Genomic DNA, 26,578 nt, shown 5'->3' with positions numbered 1-26,578 from the left:
CTTTCTCAATTCATGTGAAACAAATAAAATCATCCCAATATTTCCAAATATCTTGAGAAAATATTCCTAAAAAACAATGTTAATTCCAGTAATTCCCAAGATCTATATAAATAGCATATTTTTATAATATTAACAGAAAACCAGAGTATGTAGTTCAATAATACGACATGTCGACAAGAAAATTAAATTTTGCGTTAATTTAATTTCTTCAAAAAAGAAAAAATCCACATTTACAAATTTCCTTGCCCTTCTCAGTACGTAAATCTGACTCGGTGTGTGTACTTATCCAAATTTAAATAAATATCCCAGTTTGCCACGTCAAACTTTTTACTAACTTTTAGAATCTCTGCGGTTACGTAACAATACATCACAGCCCAATAATAACACAATACGTCGCCTGCCTTTCTATCCAATCACCGGTGAACTTATCACATCCATCTAGATAACATAACTCTTTTTGGTTTACGCTTTCTATTTATAAAAAAAATCTTAAATATAATAAAAAAGAAATAATTAATCAAAGACAAAAAAGCCCCCGAAATTTGTCCACTATATCCGTTCGATACGAGACTCTCCTTGATTGAGTAATTATTTGTATTAATCGATTTTATTTCATCCGAGTTTTACGAATTTTGATTCAATTTATATATTATATATTATATATTATATATCTAAAAATAAGGAATTCAAAATTTATCCGTTTCCTCTTCCTCCTTGGATTGCCCCCACTATATATTTGAGCCTTGGAGGTCCACTGATGAGATGTGCATTGATATTTAGTAGTTCCTTACTTTTTCTCATCTGGGTCGGTGAGTTTTTTACACTTTTCACTGTGCCCCTTCTGATTTTTGCACTTTTCTTCATGGATTTTACGTTTTTTTCTCTTTAATTTGAGTTGGGTCTGCAGTTTCTCTGCTTGATTCTGTTGCGATCGCTGTAAAATTGGCTGATTGTTTGTTTTTGGGCACGGACGATTTCTGATTCCATTGTTGATGATTTGTTTGTTTGCATGTTTGTTGTTTCTGATTGAGGTTTATGTGGTGAATGTTGCAGAAATAGGAAAAGGAAGATGAAGTTTCGGGAAATATCGGTTCTGGTTCTATGTTTGCTTGGGTTTGTTGTTGGAGCGGTGAGCAATTACTTCTTTTTTTCTTTCTTTTTTTTCATCGTCTTTGTTTATTTTGATCGAATGCGGTTATACTTTTTGTGGGTATCTGTGATTTATGTTCCTGTGTCGTTTGAATGAATGTGCTTTGGGATTCTTGCAGATCGCAGATTCTCACACATGTCCTGCTGATCTAAATAGTGAATGCAGTCATTCTGGGGATTGGGAAGGGGACTTTTTCCCTGGTATTCCCAAGATTAAGTATGAGGTATGTTGGTGTGATGAGTCAAAGAATCGTTTGTCTTTGTATACTGCAATGAATTCTGCCTAGAATGTTACATAAATTGAATTCGATTATATTTCTGCAAGTTTTACTTTTTTTGGATAAGTTTGCTGCAAAATTTAAGGTTCCTGTTATTTCTTTGCATTATTTTAAAGTTGAGTTTGGAGGTAGCCATTAGAAGTACTTTTCTAAGGGCCTGTTTGGATTGGAAAAAAGCATTTTTCAAGTAACTTTATTTTATTTAAACTCTTTTGATAACAACAGTATTCTTTGGAAGTGTTTCTAAAGCTTTTTTGAGTAATTGAATGCACCCTAAATTTGCATGATAAGTTCGAAGTGATTTTGAAAACTGCACTTTCATGGTTTTACTTTTTCATTGCTTTTAATACAGCTTGTCCCAAGATGATAATTTAGGCATACCATACCATAACTAACCAAAAACTCCTTTTTTTTTTTTTTTTTTTCTGTCGGTTCCTTCCTTATGTATCAGGGTCCCACTAGCAAAAATCCATTGGCATATAAATGGTACAATGCGGACGAGGAAATTCTTGGGAAGAAAATGAAGGTTTTGTTTCTTTATTCACTGTATTGTTTGGGATTCAAAGCGTATATTAATTGTCTCTGAGAGAAAATATTGTGACCACAGGACTGGATGAGATTCAGTGTTGCATATTGGCATACATTCCGTGGGACTGGAGCAGACCCATTTGGTGCTGCCACCAAGCATTGGCCATGGGAAGATGGTACCAATTCAGTGGCCATGGCAAAGAGGAGGAGTAAGTGATGAATCCACAATCTCGACCCTATTTGGTAAATGTGGCAGATAAATATAACTGACGTGAGTATATGTTTCGCAGTGAGAGCTAACTTCGAGTTCATAAACAAACTTGGTGTTGAATGGTGGTGCTTCCATGACAGAGATATAGCCCCAGATGCACCTACTTTGGAGGTATTTCTAAGTTTCTTGTATCCTCTCCTTTTGCATGTTTGGGATCATTAATTGTGCAAACTAAGCTTCTATTCTGTTTGTATGATTTTCATAGGAAACTAATGCAAACTTCGATGAAGTGGTGGCTGTTGCTAAAGAGCTTCAGGTAATTTTATTTCTTATATATTTGGGTTCTTTTCTATTAATGTATTTAGATATTTGCATACTGAATATGAAAGTGGTTCTATTTTTACTGCTTAATGTGGGGCAAGGGGCTTGTGATTCATATCCTTATATCACTTTGTTGGTTATCCTATAGCATTATTAACCTTTGAGTTTCATGACCTCACTGATATTGAGTTTGCATTACCGTATCTTGCAGGGAACTAAAATTAAACCTCTGTGGGTTACGGCACAACTCTTCATGCACCCTCGATACATGCATGGTGGTGCTACTAGGTAATACATTTTGACCTTTGTTATGCGTAGCTGTTCCTGATATCATTATTTGAGCTTCTTTTGTTTTTCCTGCAGCTCTGAAGTTGGTGTATATGCATATGCTGCTGCTCAAGTCAAGAAAGCAATGGAGGTGAGTGTGAAGACACTTATTCTAAGTCAACCATGCTTAGTTTAGTTTAAATTTTAATATGGAATAATAATTTATACTAATATTCATTGTCTTCAGGTCGCTCATTATTTGGGGGCAGCAAACTATGTATTCTGGGGTGGTCGTGAGGGTTATCAGACTCTACTGAACACTGACATGGGGAGAGAGCTTGATCATATGGTGAGTTATTATAAAATCTTCAGTTAGTGAGAAAAGATATGTGGAAATACATTTCTTGTGTTTTGTTATTAGATTAACTGTTATTTGTTGTATCTCCCATTCGGAACAGAGCTATAAAAATTGTTTATCTGATTTGGTTGCAGGCTAGGTTTTTCCAAGCTGCCGTTGCCTACAAGAAGAAGATTGGATTCAATGGTATGTCGCATTTCCAAATATTTCAAAGAGCTGAGAAATTCACAATGGAACTTTCAAATTCCTTGGGCATTTAATGGTAGTTTGTGGTGTAAAATCATTTTCTTGAACTTTGTAGGAACATTGTTAATTGAACCCAAGCCCCAAGAGCCTACAAAACATCAGTAAGTTTCTTTACTTTCTTTTTCACTTCCTTTCTTTTTCCATTGGTTTGCCCATCAAATACACACCTTCTGTATCGGGCTGTGACTTGTGAGCTTCTATACTTATGATTCATTTATTTATTTTTTATTTTGTCAGGTATGATTGGGATGCTGCAACATCTGCTAATTTCCTGCGGAAGTATGGTCTTATTGGTAATTATTTTGTTTTCGCTCTCTCTTAATTCATGGGGATCTTTTGATGTTTTACTTTTATACAGAAAAATTGTCCCTTTTTCCTCTTACAATGCCCTTAATGCTTTTACATTATCGAACCTGATTTTTATTGCCCTCATTTCTTTCTTGTTTGTAGATGATTTTCAGCTTAACATTGAATGCAATCATGTCACCCTATCGGGTCACAGGTAGGCAATCTATAAGAAATGATTGATTTTGACTACTTGTCCTGTCTTTTAACTTCGATTACAGTTCATAATGTGGTAACACACTTACATTTCTGAAACATTCTTCTGTTTGTACTTTTCAGTTGCCACCATGATCTTGAAACTGCAAGGCTCAATGGGATTCTTGGAAGCATTGATGCGAACACTGGTGACCCTCAAGTTGGTATGTTATCACATCAGACATGACATTAAAAAGGCATAGCGGGGTGGAATACTAATTTTAGATATTTAATGTAACAGGTTGGGATACTGATCAATTTATGATGGACCTCTCAGAGGCGACTATGGTTATGCTCAGTGTTGTGAGAAATGTATGTAATGTATCTTGGTTCTCAGTTTGCCAAGAGTCATCTGTTCAAAGCTTCACAACATGAAAGAATCCAATCACAGAACTTCTTATTGTTTTTTTTTTATGTGGGCAGGGCGGATTGGCACCTGGTGGATTCAATTTTGATGCAAAATTGTGAGTTCCCTCAGTTATTTTATATTTCCATCTTTCTCAGACTATGTATGACATTATTGTTTTTCATTGCTGATTGCACCTTTGCTGCTGCATCGACTACAGGCGAAGAGAGAGCACAGATGTTGAAGATTTGTTTATCGCTCACATTGGTGGAATGGACACCCTTGCCCGTGGTCTTCGAAATGTTGCTAAACTACTTGAGGTAGTCTCTTCATTCCTAACCTTTTCTTGTCATTTCAACTTTAGTATAATATGTTCTACCTCCTGCTGAAATCTACTAATAATGTTTACTGGTGATGTCTTGAAAAAGGATGGTTCTTTAACGGAGCTTGTTCGTAAGAGATATGAGAGTTTCGACACTGAGATTGGTGCACAAATAGAGGTAAGCTATTCTGATTACTTCACTATATTTGATTTTTTTCCAGTGATCTAATATAACATATTTACATTTGGTGTAGGCTGGTAAGGCTGATTTTGAGTTTCTTGAGAAGAAGGCCTTGGAATGGGGAGAGCCAAAGGTTCCTTCTGCCAAGCAGGTATATAAATACTCCCACATTCTTATGAAATGATATTCGTAATTCATGAAAGACCTGAAGACTCAATTTAACCAACAACCCGATCTGTACTGTTGATCAAATAAACTAGGATTTTTTTGGGCTGAGTTAGAACCATTAAAATTTTCCAAAATTATTAGAAAATCCTTTTTATCTACAATAAAGTGAGATTCATATATCCAGAACCTGTTTGGTTGTATTTGATTCAACAATTCTTTTTAAATGTTTTACTCCAACAACATTTTGGATCATTAGGAAAATAAGTGGATTTCTCAAGTATGTGCCTGAGAAAAAACCTACTTGGAATAAAACCCACTATTTCCAAAAAAGTCTTGTTTTACTTTAAATAAACTTTGTGAAGTGTTTCCTAGACTATAAAAACATTTCAAATTGTTTCAGAGTGACTTATTTTCAAACTTAAAGGAACAAAAAGTAAAACCAAATTTCAAAATTGAACAAAGAAAAAGTAAAACCAAACTATCTACCTTAAGCAATCAGTAACAACTCAACCAAAAATTTATATGATTGGATTGGGTTGAACCTATGAAGTTAGGATCAAGTTGAGCAAGTTTGTAACCCGAACTATATTCATGCTTGATCGGTTCGATCATCACTTCAAGTTCTTTCATTTATGTTGGCTTTATATGTGAATGAAGTTGGCCCTGATGGATGATATGTATGCAATGTTTCAGGAACTTGCTGAGATGATTTTCCAGTCAGCACTGTGAAGAAACAAGAGCAGTTCCTAGTTCTCTTAGTTTTTTTTTCCCCTTTTTTTCTTCCCTTATGGTTTAAAATAATGAAGGTCTATTATTCGTGGGTTCAGACTTGTTCTGATTATGGCAGAAAAGTACATATAGAATAGATAGTCTTATGTTCAAGTCTAGCTTGTAGCTTTATCTTTGTTGGGTATCATTTATTTAACTTATGGCAAAGGGAACTGGTATGTGAATTTTATTGGGATTTATAAATTTTTCTTTAAAATAAAAGCTTTTTTATTCTATAGTCCTCTTTGTGGTTTCTTGCAAATAATAAACTCTCTTATGTCTAACAAGACATTAGATATGAGTGATTCATGAATAATGAAAGGTATGCTTGAAAAGTGTTAGTTTAGTGGTACCATTTCAAAATAATTTGTATCTTATATAACCTAGTTTAAGGTTTTTTTTTGGGGGGGAAGGTTACCTACTTTTGGTTATGTTTAAAAGAATTAGGAAAATAACTAAATACTCACTTTTGTACTTTTAGTCACATTAGTAACCAATATAAATTTACAACATCAATTATGCTTGAAGAAGAAAAACAGGCTATATCACAAAATGTATCACTCTTTTGTTTTAAAATTATTATTATTCTTCAAAACAACTGGACTTTCAAAATAGGAATTTGGTTAAAATAGATGATATAATAGCGTTTCAATTACAATTTCGACAAAAAACAAAGGGAGTTTTTTTGTGAGTTTAGTAGAACAAAAATATTTTGAGACCAATTTTGTTTGGATTTGTACCCTTTCTAGCTTCTAGTTGAAAGTTTTAACTTCGTTATATTTTTTAGCTCATATTTCTTCTTTCTAATTGTTTTCTTTTAACATTTTTCATTTTAGCTTCTTGTTCTAGTTTCTTATCAAGCACAACTATACTTTTTTCTTTTCAATTTTTTTTGTTTAGATCCTTCCTCTTTCACCTCTTGCTTCTTTTTTGTGTTCAATAAAGAAAAAACTGAAAAGCGAACAAAGAAAAAAAGCAAATAAGTGTAAAAGAAAGAAAGCATACAAAAATAGAACAAGAATTGAAAAATGAAAGAAGAAAAAAAGGCAGAAAAAACAATTGCAAAACAAGGGTCGAAGAAAAAGGGATTAAGTATAATTTTATAGAACAATAACATTTACACGAACTCATTCATTTTTTAACTTTGAACTATTATTCTTTTGGATCTTTTAGAAAAGGACTATTTATTCAATAACTTTGACTAAGACGATCAAATTAAGATTTTCATAACATAATAATAAAAGTATTTGGGCAAGAAGTAAACAGATGTCTAAAGATTTATAAAATCATTATCGCAAGTAGTTGTGAGAGTGTGAAATTGACATGATTCTAAGGGTGGAACTCATGAATGCCTTTTAAGTAGAGTTTTGTATGGGTGCTTCTAAAATGTTTGGACCAACACAGTGTTCAGAATTTTACAAAAACAATGGTCTTAAAACGCAAGGAAAAAAAAAAAGAAAAAACTAATTAAAACTAAGAAGGAATTTCGATTATATTAATATTATTAACCAAATATATATACCTCGGAAGTGACGTGGATTGAACGCACCGTAGCGGGAGCAATACGGCCATCCAAAATTTTTTTCTTCTGTTACCCAAAATTTCCAACTCCATTTTTGAGAATTGCGATACCAATTCAAGTACATCACCACCCACTTCTTCTTCTTCTTCTTCTTCTTCTTCACTCTGACTCTTCTCTACAACGCCACTTCTTTCTCTAGATTCCTCTTTCAATTCACAATCCTCCCTCATAACAACGCAGGTGTCTATCATCTTCAATTCCCCATATTTTCATTTGTCACTTCTCTTTTCAATTTTCATTCTCTACTTGCTTCTTTTTTTTCAGGGATGTATTGAGCCTCTGCGTTTGAGATCTGATCCTTTAATCTATCTATAACTATAACCCATCATTTTTTTTCTTCACATCATGGGGATTTTGTTTACTCGAATGTTTTCTTCGCTTTTTGGAAATAAGGAAGCTCGGATCCTTGTTCTTGGTCTCGATAATGCTGGAAAAACTACAATTCTCTGTAGGTTTTTCTTCATTTCTTTTTGTTTGACTTCGTTATGTGTTGTTGGGTCTTTCTCGTTTTTTTTTTTTTTGGATGGAGACTTGGCGCCATTTTGTGATGGATTCTTTGCTTAATGTTCTGCAGATCGGCTTCAGATGGGGGAGGTTGTCTCCACTATTCCAAGTTTGTATTCTTTCCAAATGTGATCTTGTGGTTTTCTTGTAATTAGAGCATTTCGTTGTTCATGAGAATTAGAATTAGAATTTTCGGCATTCGAGTTTAATAGGGGTTGTGTGGAATTACCATAGTAGTTGCTGCATTAGTTTTATAGATCACATAATACTAGTGTTTACCTTTAAAACAATGGTTGCCTCATTCATTTCTCTTTGGAGACTTCTATAGTTTGAATCTTTTGTATCTTCTCATACTTTTTCTGTGGAGTTCGTATCCTATTTAGAGAAGGGGAAAAGATTGGAAATTACATCTTGAATGTTGAAATTTAACTACAAGAAGCTTTGGTATCAATTTTAATTTTCTACAATTGTAAATACTGAAAAGTGCATTGGAAACAACCGGGAATGGTTAACCTAGAGTGGCAGACCGTAGATCTAGTTTCATTAAAGATGACGAATTCAAACTATGGTAGTATGTAGTGAATTTTACATGAGAATTTTCTATGACTTAGTTGTTTTCTGTGGAAATATCAAACTAGGTTGTGCGTAATGCTACACCTTGGATTTGTCAGTATGTCTTTTTTTTCCTTCTTCTATTGCTATTTTATAAGAGGTTTTACTTGTGTAAATTTAGTGGGGTATTTTTGTTCTGTACCCATTTGGTTCTTTGATGCTTCCTAATGACTTCTTATTACAGTATCTTCAATATTTCTCAATGGAAGTTTCATAAGTGAAAAGTTGAATTGAAAATAATTGTTTCATGTATTGGCTTTCCTTTAGCTACTGTTCAAATGCCTAATAAACTTTATCCTTTTTTTAATGCAGCAATTGGGTTTAATGTTGAAACTGTTCAGTACAATAATATCAAATTCCAGGTCTGGGATCTTGGTAAGCCAATCTAGGTCCTTGTATCTTTAAGTGAAGATATGTGATCTCATGTTGTATCTTTTTGCTAATTTGATGAGATTACAAAACACTTCAGAGAACAAAAGCAGAGACAGAGAGAGAGAGGACCATGCTTTGTTCTGCTAGAAGTAGATTATAAGATTAATGTTTCTTATAAAAAAAATGGAAGATTGTTCAGATTCGTATTGATTTTATTCTAAGTAATACTAACATGTAATCTGGCATGAAAATTAGTTTCATATCATTTAACGTTTATATTGCTAAGTTGATATAATACTACCATTGTTGTTGTTGTTATTTGATTTAATTTTTTGCTGTAAGAACCAATTCCAATGAGGGGAAAATATTTTAGTTGTGTTTGATCGCATATCCATGCTTTCTTCTTACTATGACAAGCTTATCAACTTGGAGCAAATATTAACTTTGATTATTTTTTAAAATCCATCAGAGCATCTTGGTTATGTCATTAATTGTTTTTCATTGTCTGTAATGCAGGAGGACAGACTAGTATCAGGTTAGTTTTTAACTTTTGCCAGTTCTTAGATGTTTCCCAAGAAAGTTGAAAGTCCAAGTGTTTTCTATTTTTTTATTTGACGCTTAGTTAAAATCTCTTGCTTGTTGAAATAATATCTGGTAAATGTTATGTAAGACTGAATTGAATACGATCTATTTAACCAAAAAAGAAAAAGATTGTTCAAGGAGGTAGAGGCTTGTAGGTGAAGGTGGGGGGGGGGGGGGGGGGGGTGGGGGGTGGTTCTATTTCGCTCTTCTCCTGGATTAGCTTACAGTTCTGTTATTTATTACCAAACATTCATGGTATTCTTTTAGAAAACGTCAATGCATTTACAATTTCTTTGGTGTTAAATTTTAATTTTAAAAAAGATAAAGAAAACAAAGAAACTCCATAGTTTATTAGAATTGTAAAGACACTCTTGAACTGGGGTACCTAGTTCTGCTTGTGTCTGTAAATTTCTTTGTCAACGTGAATATCATTTCTATCAAGAAGATGGTTTTGTGCATCCTAGCACCCGTAAGTGAGGTAGGATGCATTTCATTTTCGTTTCTCCCTAAAATATTCAACTAGGTGCCCCCCTTTGGCTTTTACCTCCAATTCCTAGATCGATGATTTACTCAGCTGGAAGGAGAGTACAATGTAGTTTTTTTAATCAAAAGATGAGATAGAGGGCGTTTTCTCTCTTCTCTTCTTTATTTTTCCCTTTAAATTGAAGACTTGTATTATGTTTCTTCTGATAATTATGATAATGTAATTGGTCTTCACTACTGCTAATTCTTCTTCCTTTTCCAAGAAGCTATTTGATTGCACAAATTATGATGTAAAGGGAATTGGTCTGTACTTTATTAGGTTCTTAGAGAATGGGATTGTATGGTTTATGGTAAACTTACATGATTATTGTTGTATAGTTATCATAAAATCCTACATACATGATTAATGTTATAATTATGATCTAGGAAGTAGGCAAACATGTTTTCTCAAAGAAGATAAGAAACGTGTCTGAATTAATTAAATATTCTTGAAAACTTGCAGTCTTTGAGGTTTGGGTTTGGAAGCATTTTGGTCTCTTAGTTTTTAAACTTGACATTTTAACTCTTCAGGTTTGAGATTGTTAGCCTTCTGGCCTATTTTATCATTTTTCTGTTAAAGTAGCCAACAAAAGCTGATGTGCCAATTTTTTCTATTATTGAAATAATATATTCTGTAATTTTAAAATATTTGAAATTAATTTTTTTGCTCCGGTTTTTCCTTCGTTTTCTCCCTTCTCCTTCCATGGCTGCTACCATTCCCACTGCTGCATCATCTCCGTCACTACCTCCTTTTTCATTTTTTTCCTTTTTTTTCCTCTCCTTCCTTTCTTATTCAGTTATTCTCTTTCCCCTTCCTCTTCCTCCCTCCCTTTTCTCTCATCTTTAAAGGCGTTGATCACTAGGGTTTTTTGTAATTATGGCCTTCATCTAATTCTATTTGATTGAAGTCCTTTTTTATTGTATGAATTGATCACTCCTTTGTTGAGGTTGGGGATTGTTTGTATTCTTGTAAGCCCATGTTTAATTTTTATTTCTCTCAATGAATGTACGTAAGTAGAAATCTTGGGTTATTCTAGAAAGAATTGGAAGGGGATTCATAACCTTGTTCATTTGAGCCAGTATCAGTCTATCAGACTTCACTTCATGAACAGTTTCTCATGTCAAGTGTCAAGAAGAATTGTTTCTGAAGTTCACTAATTAGTGATTTTGTTACTTGAAAGTTGATACATACTTCAGCCCATCTATGTTCTCCCAGTATATTAATTATAATTGATTCTGTACATGAACTTTTCTTTCTCCTGTCATTTTTCTTTTCCCTTCTAAAATGGATCTAGCTAACAAGTTGCTTGCCGTGTCATAGACCATACTGGAGATGCTATTTTCCAAATACGCAAGCTATAATCTATGTGGTTGATTCAAGTGATACTGATAGGTTGGTGGTAGCAAGAGAGGAGTTTCATGCAATACTTGAGGTAAAATATGGTTGGTACTTACCTAGTTGATAAACAAAATGTAGAAATTAGTCAAATGCTGAGCTTGTTTGTTTCTGAAATTTCGATATGATGTCCAATGATTAGTTATATAGTAAAGTTATGCATCGTAGTACGTAAGGTTCATGGTTTTAATTGATGCCAACTAACATCTCAATTTTGCGGTAATGAAATACGTCATCTAGTGCATGGACTTGTATCTGATCCATAGATGCTAGTAGTAGTATGCTTGCATTGCTTTTTGAAAAGTAAGTATGCTTGCATTGCTTTTCAAAAAAGCAAGTATGTTTGCATCATTATTCTTTTCCTTCAGTTTCCAGTATTTTACTTTTGCATAAGAATTAGATTAAATAACTCTGAACTGTCAACAGTTTCTTTTGGATAAAGTATTGAGTTTGGTAATAGTAGTTTAATTTTGTTTGTCAGACAAGTTTGTTAGCTAGTTTCAAAAGTTTTTCTTGTCTTTGTTCAGGAAGAAGAGTTGCGGGGTGCAGTTGCTTTAGTTTTTGCAAATAAGCAGGTTAGTGATGTTGCCTATTCTTTTAGATATTTTGCATGTTTTGTCAGAACATAAAATCCTACTTTGAAATTATGAGATTCTGATAAATTCTGCAATTGGAGTAAAAAAGTGATTTTAAGGATTTATTTGTATGTTCTGAAAGGAACATAAAAATGTCATTTCTTATAATTTATGTTAACAAAACTGTTTAGAATTTTTTTTCCGTGTTTTATATACCTTCCATTTTACTTGTTCAAGCACATTATTATGTTTATAATTACAACTCCGAAGTCCAAATTGTGTGAAGTGAACCGTATGCGGACAGTTATTTCATTTCACTGATTCAAACAAAATAAATTCTAGGAACTGTAATTCTTATTTCTTTCAGAAGTAGTCATTCTTGAAAACAGTAAAACCTTATTTCTCTTTTACCAATTCCCCCTAGAAATTTCTCAACTCAAGCTTTGGACTTCGAAAACTATTTCTCAAAATTACAACACAAGTTCCAAGAACCCACATCCGTGATTGTGTATCTGAGACTTTTGAAGGCTTTGTACAAACTGTTTAATAAATATGATTGAAGCACTTTCTAATTTTCTACATATTATCTTCTCATCGGTATAGGATCTTCCGGGTGCACTTGATGATGCTGCAGTCACGGAGGCTTTAGAGTTGCATAAGATTAAGAACCGCCAATGGGCTATATTTAAAGCCTCCGCTATAAAAGGAGAAGGTCTTTTTGAGGGATTGGATTGGTAAGTTGCAAGCTTATACTTTGCATCTGCTTTTGTTTTTCGTTTTTGTTTTTTCAATGACAGCAAACACTATAATAATTAGGCACTCCTTTAGTAGCTATGGAGGGGAGGGGGATGGTCGATAGTAATGAACAAAAGCATGGAATAAGTATATTTTTTTTTCTCTTAATTCTTGTTTGGTTAAAGAACACATAATCTTTGGTATGAAAAAGGATATGAAATTTGTAGTTACAATTTCCAAAGTGAAAGACCATAACTATTTAACAGAAGTCTTTTTAAATCAATGATTGCCAGCCTGATGATCTGTATTATTGGATGTAAAATCCCCGACAATCTTGTTTATTTTTGTACATTAGGAATGGGGGTTTATTTAAATGTTGTGAAAGCATCATTACGCTTATACTCTATGTAGATACTGATCATCATTAGCATGCCATTGCTGTTTTAACTCTTCTATTCGTCGTTCACTTTCTCCTTTTCTCTTAAAAAGAGTTCGATGTCAAATGACTACGTTGTTGAAGTATTTTACTTGTATTTACGGCTTGCTTTTATATAGTATAACTGGTGTAACTTGTTAATTCAGGTTAAGTAACACCCTGAAGTCTGGAGGTGGCTAATTCTTAGCAGCCAAAAATGAATATTTGAGGCACCCAGTTGGAGAATACGGTGTTTAAGCGTTATAACTTGCAGGAGAGGACTCATTTGCCGATTGATTTCGCCAGTTTTACTTGTTTTCTTAGTCACAATTTTTCTTAAGGGAACGAACTATTGGTATACATGTAAAATTGCTTTCATTAAAGATGGTGACCACTGAGTTTTCACCGACTATTTTTTTTTGTTTCCCCATCTTTAGTTGCTGTGGTTTGAAGCATATTCGTTAGTGTTACATCATTTCTGTATCAGGGATTGTCTAAAGATTGAACTTTAATCACTATTCCCTTGAAGAGGATATTCTTCTCTGAAGCCTTGAATGACCGACTGTCTTTACCTTTGATGACCTTTGATGAAAGGATGTTGGATCTACTTTTGAAGAACTTTTTTGGAGCTGTTTGGGAGTAATTTGGTTTGGATTTAGTTAAATCATGGGATTGATTGATTGGAATTAGAAGTTTTGGGATTCTTGAAACTTGTTTTTCGAGTGTAGCTACACTCGAATTTGGTTAATTTGTTCTTTTAGGTATTTTTTTTCTTTTTATTCTTTAGTTTTGGGATCTCTGATAATTTGTTTTTGAATTGCATATCCATATTTTGATCAAGTTTGTGTGAAGCAATTTTTCCAATCATATTCGAATTGATATTATATTATACTATGTGCATGCAGTTTGCAAAAAGTAAAGTGTTCCAATTGACAAAAAGTTCAAACATTGTGAATTGAACTAAGCTTTTGTGTTTCAAAATTTTCAAAAAGTTTTGAGAATATATTTTACAATATTTGACAAAAAGTTTAAACCTTGCGAATAACCAATAAAGTATGCTTTTGCAAAGATTGGGAAGGAATTGTGCACGTTGCTATCAAAATAAGATTTTTGAAGGTACACTCAAATTTAAGTTTAGTTAGAGGTTGTTTGGTGTGCAGGTTCGGAATCAAATACCTGTTAATTAAATACCTGTGGATTTATTTGATGGGATTTTGATGCCTGTGAATTAGAAAATGACTGTATGGAGTGTAAACTAGGTTTGTGAAAGATTTGAAAATTTGGGTTTCTGATGTCTGTGTTTGGATGTTGGTTTTACATCCCTGGGTTTAATTTGCTTAGTTTTTTTTTTTTTTTTTGCAAATTGTACATCCTAAATTTTAACATATATCTATTATTGAATTGAAATGTTTTTTTTTTTTTTTTTTAATTTTGTACCTCTAATTCAATTTCTTTACTCTACTGATTTTTCATGACAATAATATAAAAACGAGAAATTTTAACATTCAATTACAATAATTTTGATCTAAGTTGCATTAACATGGTTGCTCTAATTAGGAATATTACAATCTATCCACAAAATATAATAAGTCATTTAATTTGATGGGGTTTAAAAAAGTTATAGTTAAGCTAGTTTGTTTTGCATAACCAAATGGTTAAACTTGAAAGTCAAAGTCAAGTAAAGTTACATTTAGTTATGGTTATGGTTGTCTTCTTAAGATACACGCATGCATTTTCTGTATTTCCATTCTGCTGGCTAGTTAAGAAATGCGTGCAACATCGTGGGATCAAGTAATAAAGATTCGACTATTAAACAATCGTCCACGTCCATTCCAGGAATAGTCTATAATTCAGCATATAATTGTTTGTGTAGGGATGATTCTATTTCCATTTTTTTCTCTCTTCCATGTAACATTCTTTCTAATTTCTTTGGAAGTTTCTCACATACTTGCGCGAAATGTGTCCATGAGGTCCCCTGAATATGACCGTCTTTTCTTACTTGGCCTAGATGATCTCGCATCATGTGTCATACTTGTGGGAGTGGATGACACGTCCTCTCTCGAAGGTGGCTCGAGTCCATATGGATTTGGAATATCAAAGCCTTCAAGATTAATGTCCATGTCATCTTCCTCAGTATCTCTTACAGTCTATGAGCCCATTTCAACAGGTGTCTTACATCTACCACCAGTAGCCTTATTTCTACCAAACACAATTTCCAAGTCATAGAAGTAAGAAAATTGTTTGTTTAGTAGGCCTTGAGCAGTGGGGTGTCCTTATATGGAGTTAACATATGTAAGTATATTATATTTTACTTTTATAGAAAGTATGAATTATATTCATCTTCTTACCTTACCCCATTCATCAAACACAGATTTCTCTGTCTCAACGCACTTTCGTTCCTCATTCCAGCCAAACCCACTACATGCTGGCTCCATCATCTCTGCTATGACAGTGTATTGATTTTTTAAAATTTTCACTATCGACTCTAGATTTGGAGTAACTTGTATGTTGCTTTCAGGAATTTTTTCTTTCATTAGTTTTTATACTTGTACCAAATATTCTGGTTTGAATGTTCCATTATTAGCCCTCCAGCCACCTTCCTCCACTAGTTGTAGTAAGCACTCAACTAACGCCTCATCCTCAATGGTTGTCCACTGATGCTTAGTGGCTTTTGAATTTGTTGACACCATCTAAATTTGCACATGAATTTTTTAAAAGTCAATGGATACAAAATCTATAGATTAACATATAGATAACCTAGTTATCATAATTTAGAGGAAAACCCCATGTATTTTTGACTCCAATTACACAAAAAATAGTTCAAGTACAGATCATGTGATAAAACAACAAAATTATATAGGAAACTAAACTACATATATTAGTCATACATTATTCCAATCTTAAAAATTTTGGTTTGCAAGATTATCCTCTATTTAGTCCAGACATTTATTGTTTCCACGAAGTTTATATTCTCAATGTTCATCTCACTTGAATCACCTTCACCAAGATGTGTGGCTCCTCAAATGTTGCCTCTAAACCCATTTCTCTATGTATCAAGTTATTTAAGAGGCAATATGCCGTTATTATTTTACATTGTATGTCAACGGGGTAATAGGATCTCCCTCATAGAATGGCCCACCAACCATTCAATGATCCGAATGCTCTTTCAATAATATTTCTAACAGAGGAATGCCTCATGTTAAATAGCTCTTTCGGGCATTTTAGTGGGTTTTCTCCACGACATTAAGTTAGTTGGTAACGTTGACCTCGATATAGAGCAATGAATCCTTTAATATTTGGATAACCAACATCACACAAGTAGTAGTAACCTGCCTAGTAACGTTGACTTCGATATAGAGCGATGAATCCTTTAGCATTTGGATAACCAGCATCACACAAGTAGTAGTAACCTGCCCATGTTGTGCCCATAATGAATTATTAGGGTACACCATAACAAAAGAGCATATGGTCTAACACCACTGTGTGGGGAGAAGAGAATGCATCATCTTACCCTTTGGGACTTTTAGACCAGTAGGTTGTGACACTGCATCTCTAAGTACCCTCGAATCGGATGCAGATCCTTCCCATTCAGGCATGACAAATATGAACTCACCATTTTGCGAACACACACCAAGTACATTTGTGGTAATGTCACCCTTTCTAGACCTATACCTTGGGCGATCCCTCATACTTACATTCACTTTGATGTGTGTACCATCTAATGCACCTAGACAATTCTGTCAAGGGGTAAAAGATATTTTATTTGTTAATTCATAGACACACGTATCCACTGTAAAGTAGTGGCGGGCCAATTATATACCTGGAACCATCGCCACTTCTGGTGGAACATGAATGAGTCACTAGATCAGGTTGCTTAAGAAGAATTTCATGGAGTTTACAAACTATGTTGAAGTGTCTTGATACTGTTTCACCAGACTTTGCAAAATGTCGTCAAGCTACCCTATTCTTAACATCTTGTTCTACAATATGCAAGAAAATCACAACCATCTCTTCAACGTCCACATATTGAGTGGCTTCCAATCCCCCTCTTGTTCTTAACATAGTACACAAGATAGTAAAACATCTTCGATCCATCAGTGTACTCTCTCGACAAGCTATATCACTTTCATGAATTAGACAAAAAAGTTAAACTGCCTAATTTGGTGTCTTAGGTGTGGTGATTGGTTTTCTATTCTTTTGTCTCCAAGTCTCATTATCATATTGAACATTAGCATCCATTGTTGTTGTGTTGTGCAAATGATAGTAAGTATTGCAATCAACTCGTTTGGTTCTATGTCTATGCTATTTAAGTACTTTAATTAACGATAGGTTCTTGACAAAACGAACACAATTGAGTACCTAGTACACGAGGCTCTTGAAGTCTTAATAATGTTTATTTCCTTACATTGTGTTCCCTAACACAACAACAATCTACTTTGATGGTTCAAGTTTTTTTTGTTTTTTTTTAATTTTGTAACTCTTTCCTCTGTATAATTTAGTTATGAAGTTTAAAATTTTTCTTGATTTAGTTTGATTTTAGAAAAGACAATAGTATCTTTTTTATTAAAAAAAAACTTGTGAAACTTACTTGATTTTAATTTAGCATTGCTTTTAAAAAAGTAGATTATCTTCTTTTACAATTTACCTCTTAAAAACAAAAGTTTTAATATATAGTTTTGTTACAAATTTAAGTTAGTAATAAGTTGTTAATTAATTTAACTTTCATTTTAAAATCCAAAGCAACAAAAATCCTAGTAAGAAATTTGCTTGAACAGTAGCAAACACATTAAATCTAATAAAGTTGATCTTAAGTAAGAAGTACAAATAAGCATATTTTAGTTGTTTATCAGTCTCTCCCTCAAATTACAAATTCACCTGTTGATGTCATGTGACAGTCATATGCTTCCTTTTAGCCAAAATTTGACATCAACAATTCCCTTTCTTTACCATGTGAATAATCTTTCATTACCAATAATTAATTGTTGCATTAATTTAGTATTTGATTTGAATGTAGAAAGTGAAACATAAAGCCTAACAGTATGTGTATTTATTGCCAAGGGGAACAATAGCTCAACTGACATAAGTATATGTTGATGACTAAGAGGTCTATGTATGAATCCAAACAAGAACGGGCTCGATATGGATGCATAGTTTATCTTGTGTGTTCTCATAACCACTAAAACGAATACTTTTTTATTGGTTTTATCATAAATACGAAAATTATGTCAATTGAGATGTACATGCCCTTCCTTGCCCCACTCGAATATGTGCTGTTGCTCCTAGCCCTATAGTTTAGGCTAAATTCAATCTTTCTTGGAGCATTTTCATGCCAACATACCTGCAAAATCATTTCGAGATCATCAATTACTTTATAGAAATAAATATAATAAAATACTTTCATAGTAACAACGGAGTTTGTTTTATAAAATATATAGATTGAATCTCTGATCTCACTATTATGTGCAAGGTTGGATTGGTCAAGGTTTTCAAGTTGTAAAGTTTGTAAATCATTTGAACTTTTGTTTTTGATGTTTGAAGATTAAGTTTTAAAATTTTAATTCTACTAGATAAATTCAATGTTTGCTTAGCGATGATCGATTCCTTCTACCTCTCGTATTTTTATTAAAAAAAAAACAAAAAATTCCAATGTTATATTATCCATGTTCACTAGGGACCGAATTTAGTATAGGTCTAAGGGCTCAATTTTATGCCGTTTACATACATAATATACAAGTGAATTAATATATACCAATAATATAAGTAGCTAGTCCAATGATAAAATTGTCTTCTATCCTTCCCTAAACCTAGATTTAAGCTTCAAACAAAATCAAAAATTGAAAACCAGAAGTAGTTGTTTTTATAATTTTTCTTCTCTGTAAAATTTCTATTACAAACAAAAATGGGTCAAAACAGGTAGTTGAAAGCCAAAAAAAAAAAAAAAAAAAACTTACCGCCCGAGCATCATGATAGTGGCCATAGGATTAGTTCCCGGCGACTCGAAGAAAGTGGAGCCATCAACTACACGAAGATTTTCGATTCCCATTACTCTATAATTACCATCAACAACTTTTCCGACCACGCATCCTCCATGGAAATGCCAGAACGTCGTCACCGTTCTCTTACAAAACTCTCCAACCAAAGTATCATCTGCCATATTTTCCGGCAATGGAAGCCCTATAAACTGAAGTGTTTTCTTGCCCTCCAAATCTTGTGTCTTAATATTTTCTATCGTTTGTGTGTTCAACAAATCTTGGATCTTTCTTAATCCTCCAATACATTGTGCAAGATCATGGGGATGCGAAAAATAATTAAATCGAACCATTGGACTCTTTTGCACATCAGTAGAAGAATTCAACCAAAGAAACCCCAAAGAATCAACCTTGGAGAACTTTCCACTGATGAGAACTAAGCTCATGTTGAGGGAAGTAGATTGAGGAGGAAGAAGACTAAAAGAAGGTGGAATTGAGAATGGTATAAAGCTTGACAAAGACTCAAAATATGTATTCTTTTCTAAAATTCCGACGACTTCTACCGTCGTGGTTGGTAGAGGAAATGGAAGCACAATGTTGACACCGAATCGAGGGTTGTCTGACATGAATTGTCCGACATGGGGTTGGTGAAAGACGAGAGGAAGGTCTAAAGATGAAAGATGAGATGTTGAGCCAATCCCACTTAGAAGGAGAAGTTGAGGGCTACCAATGGCTCCGGCACTTAGGATTATCTCTCCTTTCTCATGGATGAATGCTGTGTGTGTCTTTCCTTTTGAATCTGAATACAAAACCCCATTTGCAGATAAACCTACAAAATTCATGCAAATGATACGAAGAGAGATAAGTAGATTTACACAAACTGCATCTCTACCAAACAAACATATAATATATGCACGGTATGGTCATCAACTTATTATTGAAAATATTTTGAACAATTATTATTTCGAAAAGTACAAAAATTCAAAACCAAGCTATAAGTTAGACATATAGGCATGATACATCATCAAATTTCAATTATTATATAATGATTGATTTTTTATTCTAATTGTTCTTTTAAGGTTTTATGGTATAATTAGCTAGCCAAACATAGATTCAAACCGACGACTATGTTTATAAACTTTATTAGGTACAGCAAGCTAAGCCTTGGAATTATGAGGGCACAAATGATATGTCAAAGCATATTCGAATTCAATTTAAAAATAGTTTATGTTGACATTTTCTCCTTTCAAATATTTTACTTCAAACCTAATAAAACACATGAGCAAAAGTAAAGCATAAGTTAATTATTCGAAGACATATATTATACTTCTTTATATATCTTAGTTTGATAGGTTGTTGGACTTTTTTCCCCCTTAGATATCACTTTTTCATAACAAAGTTTGAAAATCTTGGGTATAATTTCTAACTATTGACTTTTTTTTTTCCTTAAATTATCGTAGTTGATAAAATTGTTGAAAATATTAAAAAAATAAAAACAAAATTTCATAGATATTAGTGATAGACATTGACAAATATTGATAGACATTTATTAGTGTCTATCAACATTTATGAGTGATAAGTGATAGTAGTCTATCTATGTTTACCAATATCTATCATTGATATTTTGTTATATGCATACATGTTTTAGTTAATTTTTCTATTTGAAAACAACATTTTTAACAAGATATACGCAATTGAGAGGGATCATGAGATGCGGCTAGACGCTTCAACAAAGGTTAACACATCTATAGCACTCTTATCAAATCTCAGATCTAGATTGACCAACAGGAGCTCCGAGCTCTCATAGAAAAAATATGCTATTGAGAAACAACTTAATTAGAAGTGTAACAAATCAATTAGTACTAACCAGAGAAGAGAATTCTTTTGACTGTAGCCTGAACTGCAACTTTAAGATTTTCAAATTCACCCTTATTAAGAAGCTCTACAGCTCCATGTCTATTCCCTTGGTTATCAAAGATCGAACCTCCAATTTTAGTCCCTAGAACATGTCTCAAATCAAACCCATTATCATGGTCAATCCCAACTTCCAACAATGCCTTTCTAAAAGCAAATTGCCAAGAACTCAAATTTGGTTTAGAAACCAAAGTCTCTTCAACCCATTCATAAGCTTTCCCCACCATTTCCATGTCCCATTCACTTATTTCTTGTGTTTCAAAAAACTCTTTATGAGCCCTTGAATAGAATCCAGCATTGATCATGCTACTACCACCCAAAATCCGCCCTCTTAGATTCTCTACGCCATCCTCGGAGACAAACCGTTGGAAGGGATTTTCACCATTGTCTTTGTCAGTGAAAGCATTCATCAAACCTTGTTTGTTCATTACAGAAGGAAACTTGTTGGGAATGTTGCCTCTTTCTAAGAGGAGGACGGAGAATTTTGATGATAATGTTGCAGCTAATGGACAGCCTGCAGTTCCTCCTCCTATTATTATGTAATCATATTCTTCTTTTTCTGGTAACTTATTTGCATTGTGCACAAACTTCAAGTAGCTGACATCTGAAGAAAAGTTCAGAACTAATTTTTATTTTTTGAAAATATTCACAATCAAAAGAAATGAAAAAGTGCATTGATACGTCTCCACAGCCTAATCTCCAAAGTTAAGAACTAATTAATAAAAGAGAAAGAGAGAAAGAAGTGGATTACATATATATATGAAGAGAGTGTTATTAATTATACCTTGATTACTATTACTGGGTTTAGTGTAAGTGGTGGAGAAGACTCCTAAATGAGATTGAAAGAAGAAAATAAGGATGTGAAGAAGAAAGGCAGACATGGTTGAGTGCTCCATGATTTCAGAAGCTATACCAGCTGCCTATATGCATATAGGCAACCCATGCATGAGATTTTAATTATATATAGGGCACAAGTTGGAATCTAAAATAGGGAATAATATCTTTTCAGCGTATATGTGAATCGCACTTGATTCTTGGCACAGAAAATGCTAGTTGAACTAAAACAATTGATATTATATGCAAATATGCAATATTTTATCTAATGCTTCGGTTGCACAATTTTTTAGCCCACCTAATCACACAATAGGAAAAAAAAAAAGAGACTAATATATATATATGGAAAATTGACAAAAACGACCCTTCCCACTTTATTTTTTTTAACACTTTCCCAAAAACTTGTTTTTTGAATCTCTAGATGATGAAAATGAGGCAAGCACACAAAGTTTTGTATGATTAATTACATTTAATTTTTACCCTTATTAACTGATTAAATGCAACAACTTTTTGTTGGTTGATCCTTAGTGAAGTAGAGGTGATGAGAATATCAAGGAGGTGTCCACTTAGTAGAAATGTTTGAGTGTACATTTTTAAGAAGAAACAAGATGAAAGAGCGAAGCCCTAACACCAGTAATTTATTAATAGTAATGTTGTACAAGCAAGGGCGGGAGAAAAGCCACAATGGAAACTGAGTTGAGAAAGGCACTAATATTTAATGCTATAATGTTCGGTTTGTAGTCTTTGAAAAGTTTGTGTCTACTGCTCCACAAATCAATAAAGTTACGAGAATCTTCATGCTTTTTTGTTTATCGGAGAAGATACGATTGTTTATTTTCTTCCAATAGCTCCAAAGGATAGCAACAACAACATTAAAAAATAAAATGATATTCTACTTACTGGTTTGATAGTCTGGATGTATCTACTGATGCTGACCCATCGTATCTTTTAAAAAAAAATTGCAACCAACTTTTCATATTTCATAGATCACTGCAAAAATTTTGATTACTCCTACAATTAAAATTAACAAAATTCTCTCACAACTCTAATTTTTTCTTCTAAAAAAACTGGTAAAACTATTTTTAAAATTAGATTGAATTAAATAGTAAATTAAAATCTAAATTATAAATTATAAATCTTATATTAAGAATTGTACAGCCACACAACTTTTATACACCTTAATATGGTCACTATATATTATTAATTAATAGGGTTTTTTTTATAAAAGAAAACAAACAATTTAACCTTATATCTAAAAAAATTACTATTTGTTCAAATTTAGTATCTAAAATTTCGAAGATCTAACTTTAATCACTATATTTTAAATAAATATGAAATTTAACCCTAATTCAAAGTTAATCTTTAATAAATTGATTAAGTAATATATTAATAATGATAAGAATATTCAATCAAGCATGAATTTGTTTTCAAAATCTAGCGTCAAATTTCAAATAAATAACAAAAATCTACGATAAACAAATAGTAGAGATTGAATTTAAGATTTCACGAAGTATACGACTAAGATTGGACATTTGAAATTCTAGAAACTAAATTTAAATAAATTTGAAAGTGTAGGAACTAAGATGGTATTTGAATTTTATTATTGTTATTAAGTTCAACAATTTGTGGTGCTAAAAATTAAAATCTCTAACTAAAAGGTATGTTTTCTAGATCAATTTAGCCAGTTGAATGGACATTATACGATACTATCCATGCATTTTTTTTAAGTTAAAAATCAAAATAAAAAGTAAAAAAAAAGTAGACCAAAAAGAGGAAAATGTTAGAACAATTGGGAAAGGGTTAGAGTTCTCAACAACTTTCAAGGACTTGAAAACTCATTTTAGGTGAGATAAAGTAGAAGACAAGGATCGAGTGTATGTGAAGAATGTTTTATCATATCCTATATTTTGATGTGACAAAGGTTTTTGAAGTGGATTTTACTAATGATTTTATATTTTGTCATCTTCTACTATAATACACTTATTTAGCAAAGAAGATACTGGGAAATAGTTTGAAGGTAATGAGTTTAGAATAGTCAGAATGTTGTTTGTCAAAACTACTATTGATTTTTGTGGGAAGTTGGTGATCAGATTCTAACTTCTTTAGTTAGATACCAACTTTTTGTTTATTTTGGTTAAGTTTTGGTTGAGTATCCTTTCCTAATTATATAGGTCTTTTTTTTTTAATTATTTTTTATGTTCATTCACACCTTATTTAATTTAATAAGCATTTGATTGAATAATCTTAGAAGAGCACTTTTGTTTATTTCAGAAGAGTCATTTTTTTTTCTTGGATTGATATATATATATACCTTTCACAAGATGAATTAAAAAGATTCGTAGACGTGTGAATGTTGTTCTCTTTTATTTGTAGTCTATTAAAAGCGAAGGAGATTGCACACAAAAAACTATATTTTTTAAAAATATTGCTAGTAGTAAATAACACGTGGTTATACCTAATTATCTTGATAATTGAAAGAAACAACTCATCTAATTATCTAATAAAAATTTTGAGGTCCATTGATCTTTTTGACATGGAACCCTCCATATGTCCTATAAAGATGATATCTCATTTGGATTCACAATTATTGGACCAAATCTTACTTCTTTTATAATCAAATTTCATTAATTGAGTCTTCATGGCCTTATTTTTGTTTCATACCATACATTATAATATGTGTGGCATAATATAGTATTTTTTATGTCTCGAGTAATCTATGATACATATATGTTGGTGGTGTAGTTTTGATACAAAAGTGCTCATGATATAGTTGGTTTAATACGTGCATTAATGCATTAATGCAAGCAAATATGGATCATGTCAATAACATCTCAAGGAATGTCTTAAGAAAAGTTAGTTTTCCTTCTCCAAAAGAGAAAACTTTTTATTATAATCCCAGCAGTTCTCCCATGCGGCAGACAAGACACAACGATAATGAGGAAGATTCAAAAAAGAGAAATCCAAGAAAGAAGCATACATCAAAGAAAAAATCTCAGCATAAAATCTATAGAATCAGATCAAGATCCTTTGCAGATCTTGATATCATTCCTCTACAAATGGTGGTCAAAGAAAAAAAGGGCAAAGAGTGCAATATGTCAGTTGATCTTGGCTATATTTCTCCAAGTGAAATTCAAATATCCCGTGATGATGAAGACGAGATTATGCACACTGGCCCAAATATTGTATTGGAAACTCCAATACAACTACAATCTCCTCTCTCAAATTAATCGAAAAACAAAAACACCATATAGAATGCAAATTCTAATTCAAAGGAACAATAAGGGCCGTAAAAGAAAGGAGGAGAGTCTAATTGACAACTATGACTTCAAAAAATAGTTAGTTATCTGGCTGAAAGAGAACAGTTTGAAGCTAGCTCCAATTACTCTTATGAACTTGCCAAGCACATCAAACAACATTTATAGGGATGATACATTAGGTATGGAGAATCCATCAAATAAGGCTTTTCAGGGGATGATGATGTCAAATGAAAATGCTAAATTGGAATGTAAGAGGGTTAAGCTCTCCCCATAAAAGAGCACAAATAAAAAATCACTACTAGAAAAAGAGTCTTTCTTGACAGTTGTTTTTTTAATTTCTTGATGGTTTTTGAAAAAAACGTCAAGAAAGGGGTGATTTAAAAGAAAAACTGTCAAGAATTTTTATGAAAAGGCGGAGATAGTCAATTTTCAGCTTTCTTAACGATTTAAAACCGTCAAGTAATATGCACTTTTCCTTAACGGTTTAAAACCGTCAAGTATTATCCATTGAATTCTTGACGTTTCTAAAACGTCAAAATTTTTTATAAAGTCGACATTATTGACGTTTTTTAAAATTTCAAGTAAGATAGTTTTCCTTGACGTTTAAAAAACGTCAAGAATTACTAAATAAGTAAAGAAAAATAAAAATCTAATTTCTTTTTTTAAAAACCTAATTTCTTTTTACTTTTTAAATAAAAACCTAATTTCCTTTAAAGAAAAACCCTAAACCCCTAATTTCCCTTCTCACAACCGTCGCACTCCCATCCGCCACACTCCCATCCACGACCAATATTGCAGCCGCCACACTCCCATCCGTAATCGCCGTAGAGTGCAACTCACCCATCATCCGATCGTCGAGGAATGCCGAAGGACGTCGAAAAACACTAAAGAATGCCACCGAACACTCCCATCCGCGAACGCCATCGAACACTGCAGAACGCCGCGGAATCTGCTACCTTTGGAATGCCACCGAACGCCATTTGAAATGCCGACGAACGTGCTATCATTGGAATGCCGTTGAACGCCATTGGAACGCTGACGAACGTGCTGCCATTAGAACGTTGCTACCTTCTGGTAATTTATCATTGAAACTTCTTGTTGATTTTTTAGGATTGATTGGCTGAAGTTTTATTGAAACAAATTTAAAAAAAAAAAAAACAAAACTATAAGGTGTTTAAGTATTGAAGACAATAACGGAAACTGCTTAAACAACCACCTCATATCATTATATTGTAGCTAGATATATGTAGAGGTTGTGTGTGTTTGTGGGTGTGTGTGTGTGTGTGTTTTTTTTTTAATTTCACAAGAAAAAGATTGCTGTATTTTTATTCCTTGGATTGGAAGTTTAGTTAGAGAAGCTGAAGTAGTCAAGTTTGTATGTATTTGGTAAATTGAAAAGTTTAAAAGTGGCGGCCCTCATCCATTATACGCTACATTAGTAAGTGTGTAATCCTATTAGATGTTTAACTTAGATTTATATAATTTGTTTCAATATTCATATGTGTTACCGATGTATATTAGCTAGGATGAAACAAAAGTTTGATGGTGATGATGGTTATTATTATTATTTATGAAGAAGGAGCATTGTTGAAGGGAAAAGAATAAAAGACGATGGGTTAATTTAGG

General features: G+C 32.8%; 3 protein-coding genes across 6 annotated transcripts; 2 read left to right on the top strand and 1 right to left on the bottom strand.

Annotated features, from left to right (window-relative positions):
- The first annotated feature begins 604 nt into the window (after positions 1-604).
- LOC103493208 (xylose isomerase) lies at positions 605-5,921 on the top strand. Of its 3 annotated transcripts, none has more exons than XM_008453878.3 (21): positions 605-809; positions 1,054-1,129; positions 1,269-1,373; positions 1,879-1,953; positions 2,035-2,164; positions 2,246-2,337; positions 2,432-2,482; positions 2,699-2,775; positions 2,851-2,905; positions 3,002-3,103; positions 3,247-3,298; positions 3,414-3,459; positions 3,596-3,651; positions 3,809-3,860; positions 3,983-4,062; positions 4,140-4,210; positions 4,322-4,362; positions 4,465-4,564; positions 4,673-4,744; positions 4,821-4,898; positions 5,609-5,921. In XM_008453878.3, exons 2-21 carry the CDS (start codon positions 1,070-1,072, stop codon positions 5,642-5,644), a joined length of 1,431 nt encoding a protein of 476 aa, XP_008452100.1. In that variant the 5' UTR covers positions 605-809; positions 1,054-1,069; the 3' UTR covers positions 5,645-5,921. The 3 variants fall into 3 exon arrangements, with proteins under 3 accessions (XP_008452100.1, XP_050940507.1, XP_008452108.1); XM_051084550.1 differs by having other exon boundaries at positions 691-805; XM_008453886.3 differs by lacking the exon at positions 605-809 and adding an exon at positions 837-964.
- Positions 5,922-7,217: 1,296 nt separating this feature from the next.
- Positions 7,218-13,596, top strand: LOC103493197 (ADP-ribosylation factor 1). 2 transcript variants are annotated; one of them, XM_008453866.3, is made up of 9 exons: positions 7,221-7,445; positions 7,530-7,713; positions 7,840-7,878; positions 8,694-8,756; positions 9,270-9,288; positions 11,179-11,290; positions 11,781-11,828; positions 12,432-12,562; positions 13,146-13,596. In XM_008453866.3, exons 2-9 carry the CDS (start codon positions 7,611-7,613, stop codon positions 13,177-13,179), a joined length of 549 nt encoding a protein of 182 aa, XP_008452088.1. In that variant the 5' UTR covers positions 7,221-7,445; positions 7,530-7,610; the 3' UTR covers positions 13,180-13,596. The 2 variants fall into 2 exon arrangements, with proteins under 2 accessions (XP_050940508.1, XP_008452088.1); XM_051084551.1 differs by lacking the exon at positions 9,270-9,288 and having other exon boundaries at positions 7,218-7,445; positions 8,694-8,776.
- A 4,674-nt stretch (positions 13,597-18,270) lies between these two features.
- Positions 18,271-25,980, bottom strand: LOC103493189 ((R)-mandelonitrile lyase-like). The gene is made up of 5 exons (XM_008453854.2): positions 25,909-25,980; positions 21,646-21,781; positions 20,815-21,465; positions 18,930-19,776; positions 18,271-18,316 (listed from the first exon to the last, which is right to left on the bottom strand). The coding sequence occupies exons 1-5, from the start codon at positions 25,978-25,980 to the stop codon at positions 18,271-18,273; spliced, it is 1,752 nt and encodes a 583-aa protein (XP_008452076.2).
- Between the last annotated feature and the right edge of the window lie 598 nt (positions 25,981-26,578).

This window comes from Cucumis melo, chromosome 5, assembly GCF_025177605.1.
Source record: "Cucumis melo cultivar AY chromosome 5, USDA_Cmelo_AY_1.0, whole genome shotgun sequence".
NCBI lineage: Eukaryota > Viridiplantae > Streptophyta > Magnoliopsida > Cucurbitales > Cucurbitaceae > Cucumis > Cucumis melo.
This window is presented reverse-complemented; position numbering and strand designations above follow the sequence as displayed.

Excerpts from the sequence above, each read along its gene's own strand:
- LOC103493197 (XM_008453866.3), top strand. The coding sequence starts at position 7,611 with ATGGGGATTTTGTTTACTCGAATGTTTTCTTCGCTTTTTGGAAATAAG. Across the intron at positions 11,291-11,780 it reads AGTTTCATGCAATACTTGAG|GAAGAAGAGTTGCGGGGTGC; the intron begins GTAAAATATGGT and ends GTCTTTGTTCAG. Across the intron at positions 12,563-13,145 it reads CTTTTTGAGGGATTGGATTG|GTTAAGTAACACCCTGAAGT; the intron begins GTAAGTTGCAAG and ends TTGTTAATTCAG.
- LOC103493208 (XM_008453878.3), top strand. The coding sequence starts at position 1,070 with ATGAAGTTTCGGGAAATATCGGTTCTGGTTCTATGTTTGCTTGGGTTT. Across the intron at positions 2,165-2,245 it reads GGCCATGGCAAAGAGGAGGA|TGAGAGCTAACTTCGAGTTC; the intron begins GTAAGTGATGAA and ends TATGTTTCGCAG. Across the intron at positions 2,776-2,850 it reads ATGCATGGTGGTGCTACTAG|CTCTGAAGTTGGTGTATATG; the intron begins GTAATACATTTT and ends TTTTTCCTGCAG.
- LOC103493189 (XM_008453854.2), bottom strand. The coding sequence starts at position 25,980 with ATGGCGTTCAACGGCATTCCAATGATAGCACGTTCGTCGGCATTTCAA. Across the intron at positions 19,777-20,814 it reads CAAAAGAATTCTCTTCTCTG|GTTTATCTGCAAATGGGGTT; the intron begins GTTAGTACTAAT and ends TGAATTTTGTAG. Across the intron at positions 18,317-18,929 it reads ACTATCATGATGCTCGGGCG|GTATGTTGGCATGAAAATGC; the intron begins GTAAGTTTTTTT and ends ATGATTTTGCAG.